Here is a 17,060-nt window from a genome sequence, read left to right as displayed (position 1 = left end):
CGTTTTTTTCTACAAGCAAAATGGGCCAAAAAGAGAGATTAAACTGACACAAAATTTATGAAACGCCCATAAGAAGTATTTAACACTTCAGAAATTTAAGTTAAAATGTGACCATTGAATGTAAGAATAAAGAATAAGAAAAGAAGAAAAAAACGTACTCTGAGACAGAAGTGTAGGGAATGAGCCGCCCATTCCAAAAGCACTCAAAGATTGGTCGTTTGCCACGGCCTTCGGGATTCAAAACTACACAATCTTCATCTTCATCCTCTGAAGGACCTAAAATACAACCACACAGACCGATATAGAAAAAAATATCTTGGCATGCACACCAAGGCATGCACATATCTTAGCAGTCAAACTGGAATCAGCTATTATTATAGCATCTCTTTCATCACTGCCATTAGTGTGGAATAGACAGTTTATTATTTATTACTGCATTATTATTGGCATTTTTCTATGCTACGCATTACAGAATCATTACAAAGTCTATATACTTAAAAAATGGGTGGGTTCAAACAAAGGGTGATATGTCATGAGTTGTTTAACACATCTAGATGTGAATACCAGGAAATAAAAGCTGAAATTCTGAACTCTTGTCTCATACTCATGTTTTGATCTTAAACCCAAATGTCTTCAGTGAACAACAAAAACAAAGGAATTTGCCTTACCATTCCAATACTTTTGGAGGGGACTGTATATCCTTAGACTGATTTGTTATGAGTGATTTGTAATCAAGTTATTAATCAATATTTATCCTGCTACATATTAAATGATTTGAATAACTTTTACAAGCTTATGAGATTTACGTAGTTATAGAATTACATGACTATTCACTGAAACAGCGTGCTCGCTCTTTGTTTGTGAGAGAAGCACCCAACACAAGTTAAAACATACATTTACTCTTCTAGCTGACCCTGACAGCTTAGGTCACAGGGGTCACTCAGCCCTGTCTCCTACGTGACCAATTCTTAGTTGAACCTGTCTGAACCTTTAACTGAGAGAAAGTATATCTTGTCAGTATGTTTTGGTAAAGTTTCCCGATCAGGGCTAAAGCTCGACCAACTCCAACCTTGAAGAAGCTGTGTGTGTGTGTGTGTGTGTGTGTACCCTTTTGTTACATGACCTGATGAATGTGAGGTGAGCAACTGGGAGCTGAAATGACCATGTGACAGACAGACTGGAGCCTAGAAACTAAAATTCTTGACCTCAGTGGGCCACTTTGTGCCTTAACCAGTAACTTGGTTGTCATCCGGAAAATCAATGGAGATATGCTTCTGACTATCAGCCCATGTGTGGATATTTTCTAAGTTGATCTATTTCTTAACCAATCACAATCATTCAACCTGAAGCGATGACATAGTTTAGTGATCTGTGTTAAGAGTATAATTGCTGCTGTATTGAGTGTGTACGCAGAGCAGCTTACGAACTCATTGCTGAGTGTTAAAGCTGACTTTTGCTGATGAATCTGCAAATTATTCTATAGTAAAAATAAATGTTTTATTGCATCTCTGACTCCTGGTTTTCATTCGTCATATATCTGGTCCTCAGGTCTTAGCTGTAAATTCTCCTACAGTTTCCATGCTTGAATGTTCAAAAATCACATTATTTTTTCACTTCTTTCCTTTGTTGCAGCACCTCTCTTCCCAGTCTTGCTCTGTTTAAACCCGGATATACTTCATTTCCCACTCAATCTCGCACACAGGTGTGTCCACGCAACTTTCAAAGTATGGATGAGTTTGACACATGTGCAGTACATTTTTCTTTTCTATACTCTACAAGACTTCAGAGGGCAGCACCGAGTCATGTCATTTACAGGACATTCGCTCAGAAGGATAGAAGAAGAAAAGTAGCGGATCTGCCATTGCATGCAACCAATGCGTATGATATTCTGCTTTGTTTACTGTTCTTGGAACAGCATGTTTGTGGACCATCCTGATGATGAAATTTTCATCACATGGAAAGTGCGTGGAAAGCAGACTGCCGAAGTATGCTTTGGGCTTTTAGTTTCTGTCTCTATGAAGCCCCTCCTTCTGAAAAGCACAGTGTGCACTGATTGGTCGGCTGGAACAGTGTGTTGTGATTGGTTACCTTCTTCGAGGGTGTTGGGAAACGTAACGCCCCTTACAGTAACCGTGAGTTTCAACAAACTACTAACGCAATTGAACCAGGCCCTGCCCCTTTTTTGGTGCACGCTTTGGGCAGGAATTATTTCAATGAGAAATACTGTGACGTGTACGTTCCCGGAAAGAAAACTCAAGACTACAATCAAGGTGTTTGTGCTTAATAATATAATAATAGTCCCTTTGGAGTGACTTTGTGCTTTGTATTTTTGCAGACCTTTTTCACGCTCAAACAGCAACATTAAAGCATAATAGGTCCTCTTTAAAGGGATAGTTCACCAAAAAATGAAAATCCAGTCATTAATTACTCAACCTTCCAAAGTCGTAAGACCTTCGTTCATCTCCAGACCACAAATTAAGACATTTTTGATGAAATCCAAGAGCTATCTGATACCTCCATAGACAACAATTTATTTGGTACTTAAGACATTGTTAAAACAGTCCATGTGACTCCAGTGGTTCAACCTTAATTTTATAAAGCGACGAGAATACTTTTTGTGCGCAAAAACAAAACATAAATAACAACTTTATTCTCTAATTTCTTCTCTTCCACGTCATTCTCCTACGCTGTTAACGTAGTGTAAACAGTGCAGCACTTCCGGGTTCTACGACAAAACGGGAGCAGAAAGCTCTCAGATTTCATAAAAAATATCTTAATTTGTGGTCCGAAGATGAACGAAGGTCTTGCGGGTTTAGAACGACCCGAGGGTGAGTAATTAATGACTGAAATAAACATTTTTGGTGAACTGACCCTTTAAATTTAATTCATGTCACTGATTCACAATACCTGCTGAGGCAGCATATGGATCCACTGGGTATGTTTCTTGATCGTAGAGGAACGGGTGATATCGGATCAATCCCTCCACTAAGGAATCTCTAGCGCCGGTGGCTTTAAACTCAAAAGTAGAAGCACTGGAGCTGACATACAGAGTTTGCATGTCATTCTCCACCTCCCTCAGATTCACCACACGGGGAACTCGAGTGGAACGCTCAAACAAACTGATCTGAGAAAACAGAGAGAGAGAGCTTCAGAAAAAAAAACAGGGTCATTCTGATGCATCAAAGGAACTCAAAAACTGAATGATCAATGCATTTGGTGCCAGAAATACATAAGCATCTATACCTGAATGTCAATGTTGGAGAAATGGCCAGTTTTTCTCATTTTTCTCGTGTCTTTTCCATCAGCTCCGTGTATATAATAATGGTAAGTATGCCTGAAATAAAACAAACAGTATTAAATGGCCCATGGCTTGCCTTCAAAATAAATTGTAGCTTTTATCAGGGCTCGACAATAATGTATAAACATAAACGACAGTTGACGGAATTTTCACTTGCCCGATCGGGCCAGTGCTGTGCATCGTCACGAAAGTTTATCATTTGCATGTGTTTTTCAAAAGCAAGACGACGCAAGTTCTCCTTCACATCTTGTTGCACTTAAAAGGAAATTTTCACACAAAATAATGTCAAAATGCCTATATTGCCAAGTATCCTTGTAAATTTATGTCCTAAATGAACGTAAACAATTGAGAAATAAAACAGTTGTGTAACAGTATACTGGATCCGTGCAGCTCTTAAAGTACAGCTGCCTAATAAACCAGCTACTGTCTGTTTTTAATGTTATTCAAACAACAACAGACAAAGAAATCTCAAAGCACAAAATGAACAAAAGAAATTCAAAAAATGTTAATTTACAATATGGTTCCATTTGTTGACATTAGTTAACTACATAAATTACATGAACTAACAATGAAAACACTTTATTAATATTAGTTCAATTTCAATTGAATATTATTTCAATTTCAACATATGCTAATACATTAATTAAATCAAAAGTTGTATCTTGAACTAACTAACATGGACTAACAATGAACAGCTGTATTTTAATTAACTAATCTTAACAAAGATTAATAAATATTGTAACAAATGCATTGCTCTTTGCTAGATAACGTTAATTAATGCATTAACTAACGTTAACTAATTGGACCTTGTTGTAAGTGTTACCAAATAAATAAAAATAAATGCTAGCTATAGAAGCACCATGTATTGCCATCTGCAGACGACTGAGTAGTGCATACTGTTGTGTGTACATCACTTTTAATACAGAACTGATGCTCATCTCACAGTTCTTAAGGACACATTAACTATGTACTATTATTATTAATGTAATAGTCGTTAGTTTTTTGCACATAACTGAATGAGTTTGAGACTAATTCATTAAAAAGAATTGGCTCATAACAGATATTTTTTTGCAGATTCCAAGAGTCTCAAGATGTTTTAGCATTAAAATAAGGAAAAACAACAAAATAAATTAGATTCGGTTACACTTTATTTTAAAGTGTCCGTGTTACAGTGTAATTATACATTTAAGTACTGAGTAATATTAATTAACTACATGTTCTTACTATAGGGTAAGGTCGTGGATCGCATAGGCGGCAATGTCGTCAAAACGATCCCCGTTCACACGGATCTGAGAAAACGACTAAAAACGCTGTATTATGCATGCCAGGCCAGTAGTTGGCGATGTCACTTTGTAAAGAAACACTACGTGCATATACACTCACCTAAAGGATTATTAGGAACACCATACTAATACTGTGTTTGACCCCCTTTCGCCTTCAGAACTGCCTTAATTCTACGTGGCATTGATTCAACAAGGTGCTGAAAGCATTCTTTAGAAATGTTGGCCCATATTGATAGGATAGCATCTTGAAGTTGATGGAGATTTGTGGGATGCACATCCAGGGCACGAAGCTCCCGTTCCACCACATCCCAAAGATGCTCTATTGGATTGAGATCTGGTGACTGTGGGGGCCATTTTAGTACAGTGAACTCATTGTCATGTTCAAGAAACCAATTTGAAATGATTCGAGCTTTGTGACATGGTGCATTATCCTGCTGGAAGTAGCCATCAGAGGATGGGTCCATGGTGGCCATAAAGGGATGGACATGGTCAGAAACAATGCTCAGGTAGGCCGGGGCATTTAAACGATGCCCAATTGGCACTATGGGGCCTAAAGTGTGCCAAGAAAACTTCCCCCACACCATTACACCACCACCACCAGCCTGCACAGTGGTCACAAGGCATGATGGATCCATGTTCTCATTCTGTTTACGCCAAATTCTGACTCTAGCATCTGAATGTCTCAGGCAACATTTTTCCATAGGGGTGTAACGAGATCTGTTATTTATTATAATACTAGTGATTTTAATGTATGCATTTCAATGTCAATGTAAACACCTTGAGTCCAACACAAATTTCCCCATTGGGGATAATAAAGTGTATTTCATTTCATTTCATTTCATCTCGTGCCACGAGATCTCGCGAGACTAAAATATGACGAGATTTTCCGTTGAGTGAAAAGCTGTCTCGCGATCTCGCCATGACGGAGCGTGAGGGTGAGATTACAATACAATATTCCACCGCTACTGTACACTCACATTCGCCTAAACTATCGTTTTGCTGATTTTATAATAAATAATAACCATTATAAACGAATGTAAAAGTCTGCTCTGCTCATCCAGCACGAGTTGCCGTTGCAATCAGTGCAGCACGAATCACAGTTCACTGTTCGCGTGACGATGGCGGAGGATTCGTTGCGCAACAGACTAAACGTCTGATAAATGTCTTATCTTGTAAAATGCACGCTCAGCACAGCTGCTCCCTATACACGCGCGATCACCAATTTGAAAGTAAAACACAAGCTCCCTGATGTGCATTGCGCACAAATTAGGCTTCATTGTCCGTCTCCCAATACCCATCTCTGGACTGTTTATTTGCGGCTATGGTCTCTGTTTGCACTTCGAATATTTAGAGAGCACTGTAACGTACAAAGGACAACAGACAAGGGAGGCTCTGTTTCTGAACTTAAATCGGAACACAAGAACAACATAGAGACAAACACACCAGCCTCGTTGCTCTCTACCTTTTCCGAACTCGCCATATTAACCCTATAACTGCTGGTGCAAAATAAAACAGCAATTTCAAAACAATTATAAAGAGTCTGTGTGCTAACTTTGATTATGGTTGCACTTGCACTTATTGTTTGCACTTCAGACTTCAATGAGTTCAGTTAGGTCACACACAGCCTCAATCAGAAGTTCTGAAAGCTCTTAAATGTACAGTAAGGCCTGAAGAGACTCATGTGAAATCAAACAGGAGAAAAGCCAGTCAATAAAAACCTTTTACAGTGCTTGTATATTGTTTTCTTTCAATGCATTTGATAATTCATACTCATAAATTAGACCTGAAATGACATGCATTAGAAGATTATTAGTTAAAAAATTGCAAAATGCAACATTTTCCAGTCGTGAATTTAGTCGAGGATTTCTGAAAAATTGTGCAAAAATCTCGTCTCGTCTCGTTCTCGTGAACTCAATCTCGTGTCTAGTCTCGTCTCGTGAGATAAGCGTCTCGTCACACCCCTATTTTTCCAGTATTCAATGGTCCAATTTTGGTGAGCTCTTGCAAATTGTAGCCTCTTTTTCCTATTTGTAGTGGAGATGAGTGGTACCCGGTGGGGTCTTCTGCTGTTGTAGCCCATCCGCCTCAAGGTTGTGCGTGTTGTGGCTTCACAAATGCTTTGCTGCATACCTCGGTTGTAACGAGTGGTTATTTCAGTCAAAGTTGCTCTTCTATCAGCTTGAATCAGTCGGCCCATTCTCCTCTGACCTCTAGCATCAACAAGGCATTTTTGCCCACAGGACTGCCGCATACTGGATGTTTTTCCTTTTTCACACCATTCTTTGTAAACCCTAGAAATGGTTGTGCATGAAAATCCCAGTAACTGAGCAGATTGTGAAATACTCAGACCGGCCCGTCTGGCACCAACAACCATTCCACGCTCAAAATTGCTTAAATCACCTTTCTTTCCCATTATGACATTCAGTTTTGAGTTCAGGAGATTGTCTTGACCAGGACCACACCCCTAAATGCATTGAAGCAACTGCCATGTGATTGGTTGATTAGATAATTGCATTAATGAGAAATTGAACAGGTGTTCCTAATAATCCTTTAGGTGAGTGTAGACTGAACATGTAATATGCATGCTATCACAGTTTTCACAAATTCGTGTTTTTGTACTTTACACGGAGACGATGATGGTATCGCTTTTTAAAAACTTGCGTTTTCAGGCCCCCAAAACGCCACTCTCATGTAAATGAATGGCCAGAAGGGTGTGTGTGGTTTAAATGCCCCCTAAAGGAGGGGTTTGTGTATGCGTTTTTGGGACGTACGCTAACTCTCTAGTCCACAGAGTGAAATACTGTTTGAGGTAGGTGACGTGTTCTGGCTGGACTCCAGTGATGACAACTGCAGTGAAACTCTCCTTCCCATCTTCTTCAATCACAATAGACTGCAGAAACTGCTCATTGCTGACATTCACATGCGAGCAATCCCCAGGCTGCAAAAGAAAACAAAATACACACACACACACACACACACATACATTTAAAAACAAAATCCAGGAGCCAACAATGACATGAGATGACTTGTATTTCCCTCACCTTCCTGTTTCTAATGAAGCCAGAGTAAATATCTTCCTTTTTTAACTCCTTGCGCTCAAAGTCGTCTTTAGACATGAAAAATTCATGAACATCTGGAGAGCCTGCAGGTTTGCTGATCATCTGAAACACACATTACAAGAATATTTCATTAAAAAATATATAATTTTAACATGTGACAAAAATCTTTACCTCTGTCACAAAGCCATTTAATAGTTTCTGAAGCCCTGGAAATCAGTGACGAGTCTACTTAAAACTACTATGGAACTTTTATAGTGCCCTTTTTTGGAGGTTGACAGCCATAGGAGGCACTGTGAACATTTCTTTTATATAAAGAGTTGCATAAGCATAAAAGTTTAGAGACTAACATGAGGGCAAGTAAATAATGAGGTCAAGGCTATTCCTTAATTGTTTTTTTTATAGTTTACATGGTGTAAAATCATTACCTGTTTTAAACACCCCATGGTTTGTTCAAGTTCAGTGTGAGCTTACTGCCTGTCCATGCAAACTCTCACAAACAATTTATAAAACTTTGCATAAAACTCTTATTTTTCACTGTAACTTTGCCTGGTTGATTTTAACTGAAGCATTCACGATAATGCAAAACTCATGCATGGACAGTCAGTGGGCTTGAACTGAACAAAACTTGAAAACATGACACACATATGTGGATCAGACCGCTTAAACCAACCTGGTTCATGGATCATTTTAACAAAAATCTTTAATTTGCCATTGCTTAATGGACATATCTGTTCTGCTTTATTGAAAAGGGATGTAACAAATCTACTGTATTAATTTGCAAGTATGATACTTGTTGAAAAAATGCATGCAAACATACTCTGACAGACTGTCCGATGTAAAACACAGCCTGTTTGCCTCCGACTCCAAAATATGAGATGTCACTGTTCAGACTGCGTGGAACTGGACTTGGCCGCACATAACCGGGTTTTTCGCTATGTCCACAACAAAGAGGAGAAAAAGAGCTGATGGTTATCAAGGCAAGCTTTATAAGACAATTAGTATTTGAATCTATGTGCGCATTTACATTACATTGCTCAAGTGAGCCAATTCCGATTTTTTTCCTCCAATGTGGCATAGATCAGATATGACCTATGAACGTGTAAGCAGGAAAAAAGCACATAGATTCCAATATTCTCAGATTGGTTTCAGGCCTTATTCATATGGGGAATAAATCGGATACGAATCGTATACACGCATTTGCGTCTGCCATGTAAGCGGACAAATCGGATAAACCAATGGTGGCGAATTACGTCAATTCAGGTGGACACAAACCACAGCGGTTACAGCAGGGATCATTGCTTTATTCACCCAGGCTGCATCAAGGGCTCTCCTATGTTTTCTCTGCCTTAAGAGACCAATGTTTTGCTAACCTTTAAAGATGGTGTGGAAAGCAAAGCAAACGCTTGTATTATCATTTCGTATGCGTCCATTGCAAAGTTCATCATTTCTACTTCATATTCGGCCTAAGCTTTTCCAGGTCAGTACGTCTATCTTTGGTTGTTTAGCCAAGTGAATAGTGCAGATATCGAATTTGTGTCACTTTTAAAAGAACATGTAAGCTGGTAATCCCCAAAAAAATCGAATTTAGTCAACAAATCAGAATTGGGCATCAAGACCTGCAGTGTAAATGCGCCTATAATAGGCATCATACAATGAGCACAGGTCAGCTGGATATTATTTCAAATATGAAGAGGGCATTTTGGATGCAAATAACTTTGTTTAACATTATAAGTACCAGCATGAATAGAATTATGAGTAGTTTTGGCGTAGCTCACATATCATGATAAAATAAGACAAAATGAAGAGCAAACCTTTGAAACGTGTCATTTTCTCGTATAAACTTTGACAGACGGTAAACGGCCCAGTTGTTCAGCTGTTTAGATGTCATTCCACATCCATTATCTATCACCACAACAGCAGGTCCTCCCTGAGACTCATCGAAAAGCTGAAACCCACACAGAGAACAAAACATCTGGATTATGAAAACTAATAGTAGGTCAATGTGCAATAAGTGCCACAAAAAGTACATTACTGCATAATTCACTGAATGAACTGAATACTATTTTCCTCAGATAACAATAAAATAAAATATCTGATATTTTAATGTGGTACTGCAGAGAAAATGCAGGCAAATGCATTAGCATGACCAGCAGCTTGGCTGTTTTAAAATAAATAGCTACGGTAGATATTTTTTTTCTAAACAACGGGCAGAAAAGTTAAACTACTTTATAAGAGGTCTTGTTTTTTTCTGGCTAAATAAAAAATAAAAAAATAATAAAAAATCTAAATTCTTTCCAGCACAAAATATATATATAATATACAATAAGATGTTAGAGCAGAAAGGTCTTAAAATGGATGCTGAGGTTGCTTTGTTTCTGTTAGATATGTGAGTAACATTGGTTTTGCTAGTTTCACAGAACCAAGATATGCTGTTGTTTTTGTTGTTGAATAACAGCTGATTCATCCATACTTATTTTGGGAGCGGAAAAATTAAGGGAGGGGTGTGTTTCTTTTGGTTAGGGGTGTGTTTGTTTGAGTGTCGATTTCAAATACCAACAGTTTTTTTCAGAAATTTCTTACTGAAAATGAATGACTTCCAGTCACACCTTTATAACGTATGCCACTGACACAGTTCACTAGGGTTTGTAATAAAGAGTGAGGGTCAGTGTTGAATTCTCACCAATCTGATTTCAATTCTCCTGATTCCCGTGTTTTTTCCTGTGGCTGACAGCGCGTTATCAATGAGCTCAGCAAAAGCATAGGCTGCAACACAACAAAAAGAGAAATACAGCACACATTAAACTGGCACCGTGTAGATCAGGGTCATGCCGATAGACAATAATATTGTGTATCGACGATAGCCAGAGATATTATCAAAAGCATCAGCTATAGGCAATATCGAGAGGATTTGGCATTTCCAATTAATGTATTAAATTATTATTAGGCTATTATTATAATCAAAATTCATATTAGATTTCATTTGTCCCGCCATAATTTCATAGGAAATCACTGCATACACACTCTGAAAGGATAATAAAAGCTTGGATTAGCTTATTCCTCATTAAAACATTTTTTAAAGCATTTAGCCCTTCTATTACTGTAATCATAATTTATTCTCTAATGACTGGGCAGGTTCCGTTGCCCCTTAAGACAGCGCCAATCACACCAGTTCCTAAAAAGCCTGGGTGTGATGCTGATACTTAAGCAACTATAGGCCTATAGCAAATCTACCTTTTCTGGCAAAGGTCTTCGAACAGGTTGTGTTTGGTCAGTTACAGAAATATCGGTCCACAAATAATCTTTTAGAACAATTTCAGTCTGGATTTAGATCAGGACACAGAACCGCTCTTATCCGGGTCACGAATTAACTTCTTTGACCTGACACGGGTCGGGTGCTTGCAGAATTTTAGATTTGTTAGACATTAGCGCTGCATTTGACACTGTATGTCCTTCCATCCTCCTTAAAAGGATGCGTGGGTGGATAGGCATCTCTGGTGTTGAGTTTGATTGGTTTAAATCCAATCTCCCTGACCGTTTCCAGTTTGGGTAAAAAGAAATCTGAACCAACATTAGTACAGCAGGTTGTCCCACCGGGGTCTGTGTTAGGGCCCATTCTATTTAGCATATGTATGTAGCCTCTTGGAGAGATCATTCGAAAGTTTGGTCTGGGGTTTCATTATGCTGACGATACACAGATTTATGTCAGTTATGCACCCTGACCTTGCCTCTACAATTACACTTTTCACAAATTGTTTGGATGAAATAATAGCTTGGATGCAAGAAAATTCTCTTAAACTCAATGAGTCAAAAACTGAAATTCTACTTGTTAGAAAGCAGATGGCTCTGCATAAACTTAATTTCAATTTGTTAACTGTTTCAATTCAGTATCTCCATTGTTTCAAGTGCGCAATCTAGGCATTATTTTTATGCGCAGTTGACATTAGTAGTGTTATCATAAACGTTGTGTCAAAATGTCAATCAAACTATGATTATGATGTGATTTATGGCCCTATGTTGGTACAGAGTTGTGTGCCTGTCACTCATGACTGATATGTGTCAGTCATGACTGTCGTAGTGTTCTTGTATCAAGAAAACAGTGTTTCTGATTTACGGTGGTAGCTGACAGGCTCCTGTATGTCTAGGAAGTTTGGAGCCGTGTGACATCCTCCTTTGGTGAGATCCGGGAAACTTTTAAAAGACAAAAAACCTTTTGTTTGATTTTATGACCATCTTTTGGTAGATTTAGGCACCCCTTGTCACTCATGATTGACAGAGACTCCATGTGTCAACAAAAATCTGGGCTCCTTCCAGTCAGCTGGGGGGGAAACTGTTGCTGATTGTATTTTCCTTTGATTGTTGGGGGTGAAATTCACCCAAGCAGGTATCACGTAATGGTGGCACCCTGAGTGTTGAAAACCTTTGTTGTAGGGTAGCCTATATGTTAATTGAGTCAAAACATTTGAGTCAAGGCATTCAGGAATACCATTAGCCCTACGTGTGTGTGTGTGTGTGTGTGTGTGTGTGTGTGTGTGTGTGTGTGTGTGTGTGTGTGTGTGTGTGTGTCACAGTAGGATGTAGTACCTGAACTATAGGTTTATGTTAATACCTAAGACAAAGAATCAAAACATTTTTCTAAAATCACAGTTAAGGTGTTTACAAGTGGAACTGGCGGGGGAAGAGTGCAACCTAAATGGGTTTGTTAATGGTTTTACGACAGTTGCTTAGGCTGGATGTTTAAAGAATGACACTTCATCAAAAGCTTTCTGGTGATTCTCTGGGCTCGCACACCAAAAACATTTTTAGTCAGAGGTGGAAAGAGTAAGAAAATATTCTACTCAAGTAAAAGTACTACTACTTCAATTAAATTTTACTTAAGTACAAGTAAAAGTACCGGTCTAAAAATCTACTCAAGTAAAAGTAAAAAGTAGCTAATTTAAAATTTACTCAGAGTAAAAGTTACTGAGTAACTTTTTTAACAGCGGGGGTGGGGGACTCTCCCTTGTAGGCTTGTAATGGTATGATATTTTCACAGTATGATAACGTCTCAGAAAATATCACGGTTTACAGTATTAATCAATTATTAAATAAATAAACTGTATTATTAAATTATGGGTATTATTATTATTATCATCAGTTAAAATGACAGTTAAATTAAAGGGTCACTTCAGGATTTAGCATTAAGCTTTGTATCAGTAGAAAACCTGTAGTATTTTCGAATTACCGTGCATTCTGGGAGTTGTTGTCTTTCATCCACATAAGCCAAAAATACATTTTCTGGCTTTTCTCAGTCTAGAAAGCTCCAAATTCAAAAATAATTTCACATTTCTTCTACATAAATGACCCATTTTAAATACACATTCATCTTCCCAGAGGTGAAGTGCCCCTTTAATGAAAACAGGATTTTTTTTTTTTTGGTTGAACAAATGCTTTTATTATAACAAACTTGAAACCATTTCTTTGTTTTGTTTATTAAAATTTCAATAAAACATGTCTAATCAATTAAATTTGATAATTGATAATGAATTAAATTAACAACTTATTTTTAACATTAATAATTTATTAAAATGTTTAAGAAAAATATTGTCCTATGAAATGTATTTTATTCAGAAAATGAATGTTTCTTTTTATGATTTAATCCAAATATATGATCAAAAACGGTTGTAATCAAATGTAAATTTAAAATTGTGTCCTTTTATTTTTTGGGGAAGCGCTGCAAAAACAGATTTACTAAATTAAACCATGGACAACAAATATATTCCTTTAAATAATGTTTAAATAAAATGTATTATTATTGTTGTTATTATTATTTAGAGAAGTAGGCTACGTTCTATTGTATGCCTATAATAGTAATATATTTCTGTCTTAATTTCTCCTAGTAAAACCAAACTTTTATTTTTGACGGGTTGTAGTGAAGACCAAAAGTGTAAAAAAGTGTTTCAAAGTGTATTTGACAATGGTTTATCTCAAATAAAATTATGAAAATGCTCATTAGGCGTTCTCTCAGAGCAGCTCTGGAAATGCTCATGTATTCATATCCTCAAATTGTTTGTGAGACTCTGAATGTCACGCGTAGCCTACTTGAGTATGTACAAAGCGGCGCAGCTCAGCAGAACAAATAGGGTTATATTTACATGCAGTATTTTTGTGCTAAGCTTAAATATTCACAGACCATGTCGCGATTGGATTTATTGCACAGTTCTACTTTCCATGTATTCATCCATCCATTATTTTGCGTGTTTTACGTGACATCTGCGTTATGTAAATTTCATTTTCATGACTTGATCCCGGGGTTCCCTCTGCATCACGTAAATCGGGACATACCTTTATCTGCAGGAGGGATGGTGTCCTATATCCTCCTTTTGCAGCCACGTTGCACACTTTTTGCAAATTGGATATCTATCCTCGAGGACAACCACGCTTTTTTTCTACAAAGTATTTTCATACTGGCCATAATTCGCTTGGCGCTTCGGTTTCAGCTTCAGCTGGGTCTGCGTCACCTTTTTTGCGCGTTTGTTTTCCCGGCCTTCAATCAATGCAGTAGTTTCCGGAGTGTGTTTTTTTTTCTTTTCTTCTTGTATTATTATTTTTTACTCAGTAACGGATATGATTTCAAATGTAGCGAAGTACAATACTTCAAAGAAAACGTACTTAAGTAAAAGTAAAAGTACAGATTTTAAAAACTACTCAAAAAAGGAGAAGTACACAAAGAAACTACTCAATTACGTAACGCGAGTAAATGTAATCCGTTACTTTCCACCTCTGTTTTTAGTGTATATCAATTTGGTCGTTACTTTTGTTATTTTAGTATTTTTTAAAGAAAGAAAATGTTTTAGTTTTTACCCCAACCCATACCGTGTGTGTGTGTGTGTGTGTGTGTGTGTGTGTGTGTGTGTGTGTGTGTGTGTGTGTTGCAAAACAACAACAGATTTACATATTTTACTTTAAACTAAGAGATTTTAAATGTTCAGACATTTATACATTTGTTTGCCACAAAAAGCAAGGAAAGTTGTCTATTTTCTTTAAATAAAACTTTTACTTTATTGTATTCTTTAAAACAGACTGATAACCAGCAACTGGTATTAGAACTGTAGCCGAGCAGATCCTCACACGAGTAAAACACAATTTTCACAAGAAAATGTATGACTGAACCTTTTTCTTTTGACAAACCTACATTTCAAATTATACCTGAGGTGTGTAACAACCACACATTGATTCCTAAGATCCGGGGCACAGTGCAAACAAGCAAAAGTCAAGAAATCAAATCTTAGTGTAATCTCCGTGAGGTCAGAAAACAAAACTTTATGTTGAGTGATCCAGATAAATCTTTATGCTACAAAACATCATAAGCCGCGTTTCCACCGCAGGAACTTTACCCAGGAACTAGGAACTTTGGCCTGGTACTCGGTGTGTTTACACCGCAGGAACCAGGGTCTAAATGAAGTTCCGGGTAGATATTTCCCCCTCCGAAAGTCCCTGCTCGCGAGGTAGTACTTTTTCAAAGTTCAGGAACTTTCGCGGGTGGGGCTTGTGCGCTGAACATGCTGATTGGTTGTGTTCACGCCGCATTATGATTGGATAACTCCGCGCAGCATTTTATTTTAACCGGAATTTTTAGAATCTATTGCAGTTCGTGGCTTCATGCAGTAATGAAGTTCCATGCAGTAAGAGTTGTCTGTCTGCAAATATGGAATTTAATAAAAATAAAAAAGGCAGCTGGACCGACGACGAGATTCAGGCTTTATTAAGCGTATTTGCGGAAGAGAAATTTTCTGCGCGTTCGTCCCAGCCTTCTCACGGTCAATGTCCGCAATAGCTGATAACATACGCTGTCTAATTTTAGATCTAACGTTAGCATTACGAGCTTTCTGAACACGCTTTAGTATCAGTGCTCGTCTCTTTTCTGCCGTTTTGTTAATTACCTGGTTAGTAAACCAATACATCTCAAACAACTGCAGCACAGTGTGAATCTCTTCCATATTTATTATAAATGTGGCGCTCAAAACTGATTACTGTCTTTTACAGTCTACTGTCCGTCACAAGCAAGCAATGAGCAGTCGCGCGCAGTTTACCCGGTACTTTAGACCGCGATGTAAACGCAGAAAGCTACCGGTCTGGGGCAAAAAAAGTTCCTGGGAAAAAAGTTCCTGGGACAAATTGTTCCGGGCAATTGCGGTGGAAACGCGGCTATAGAAGTCACTAGCACTTTAAACATCCAGCACAAAATTAAAGAGATGAGCTCTATTACACATCCTCCAAAAATGTGTGTGTGTGTGTGTGTGTGTGTGTGTGTGTGTGTGTGTGTAAATAGTACTGCTAAACTCTGTGTGCGTATTTTTACACGCTAACATATTTTGACAGGGGGTATTTCACACAGCAGTGATACAAAGTTTTCACACTCTTGAATAACTTTCAAACATAATCTTTATATAGTTACTGTATGTGTGTCCAAAAACATCTGTAAGATTCAAAAGACCAAATCAGTAAGAAAAGAGGGCACAGCATACATTGAAAAGCAAGATTTTATAATAAATACACAAAATCCATTTGTGAACAAATGTGAAAGTTGGTACATTTTGTTTTGTAAGTAGTGTTTTTATCACTCCACTAGTGTTATTCGTCTTATTCAGATATTTTGTTAAAATATTTTGTTTGTTGGACTCTTCTTTGAGAACTGTCAACATTCAGTGTTTATAGGAATAAATGCAAATTAAGAATTTAAGTGATAGTATTTCTGCTTGAGAGTGTTTGACTAAATTGATATTTCTTGCAATGCAACTTTACAGCTATCTATGATTTCAGTTTACACAAAGCATCAACACGAAAAATAAGTTATGCTTTTAGTTTAAGTTTTACACTTAATCTGTTACAACTGAATCGCATCTGACTATTGCACTGAGAGCTATACATTGATTCATTTCATCAACTTTAATAATGATAAATAATGTTCCACACTCTGGCAAAATGAAAAGAAATAATGAAGTGTGCATAAATCACCATGTAAATTCAAGACCCCAAATCAATAAGAAAATAAATTACGCCATACAGACATTGTTTATGATGCATACATAGAAAACTCAAATGTTGAACAATTTGTACTTTTGTTTCATGTTTTGTAAATATGGTTTTGCAAAGGCTTTTTATCACACCACTAGACATAGTCATCTTGTTGAGATGACACTGTTCACATTTCTTTCTTTTTTGTTTTTGTTTTAGGTGAAGACAGAAACGATGTAAGTTTATGCTATTCCGCACATGGGAAAACGTGTGATGAACGCATGGCTTACATTTAAGAGGCTTTTTTATTTATTTATTTATTTATTTATTTATTATAAATGACTGAACTTTCTCCTTTTGACAAAACCAGTATTTCATATTATATTAAACTTAATATTATATTAAGTTGCTCAACGTCCCGCTTAG

The 17,060-nt window shown here is 37.4% G+C and overlaps 1 protein-coding gene across 2 annotated transcripts in view; it reads right to left on the bottom strand.

The window, feature by feature from the left end:
- smchd1 (structural maintenance of chromosomes flexible hinge domain containing 1) overlaps window positions 1-17,060 on the bottom strand; it is a 70,697-nt gene that overhangs the window by 42,906 nt on the left and 10,731 nt on the right. For both annotated transcript variants that reach the window (XM_056257838.1, XM_056257839.1), the window contains exons 4-11: window positions 10,321-10,403; window positions 9,452-9,585; window positions 8,458-8,572; window positions 7,623-7,742; window positions 7,353-7,519; window positions 3,244-3,334; window positions 2,908-3,124; window positions 159-276 (exon numbers count right to left, since the gene is read on the bottom strand). In XM_056257838.1, coding sequence (XP_056113813.1) covers window positions 159-276; window positions 2,908-3,124; window positions 3,244-3,334; window positions 7,353-7,519; window positions 7,623-7,742; window positions 8,458-8,572; window positions 9,452-9,585; window positions 10,321-10,403 — 1,045 coding nt within the window. The remainder of the gene's footprint in view (window positions 1-158; window positions 277-2,907; window positions 3,125-3,243; window positions 3,335-7,352; window positions 7,520-7,622; window positions 7,743-8,457; window positions 8,573-9,451; window positions 9,586-10,320; window positions 10,404-17,060) is intronic.

Source organism: Rhinichthys klamathensis, unplaced genomic scaffold, assembly GCF_029890125.1.
Source record: "Rhinichthys klamathensis goyatoka isolate OS25496 unplaced genomic scaffold, OSU_Roscu_1.1 h1tg000145l_1, whole genome shotgun sequence".
NCBI lineage: Eukaryota > Metazoa > Chordata > Actinopteri > Cypriniformes > Leuciscidae > Rhinichthys > Rhinichthys klamathensis.
Note: the sequence above shows the minus strand (reverse complement) of the source record. Positions and strands in the feature narration are given on the sequence as shown.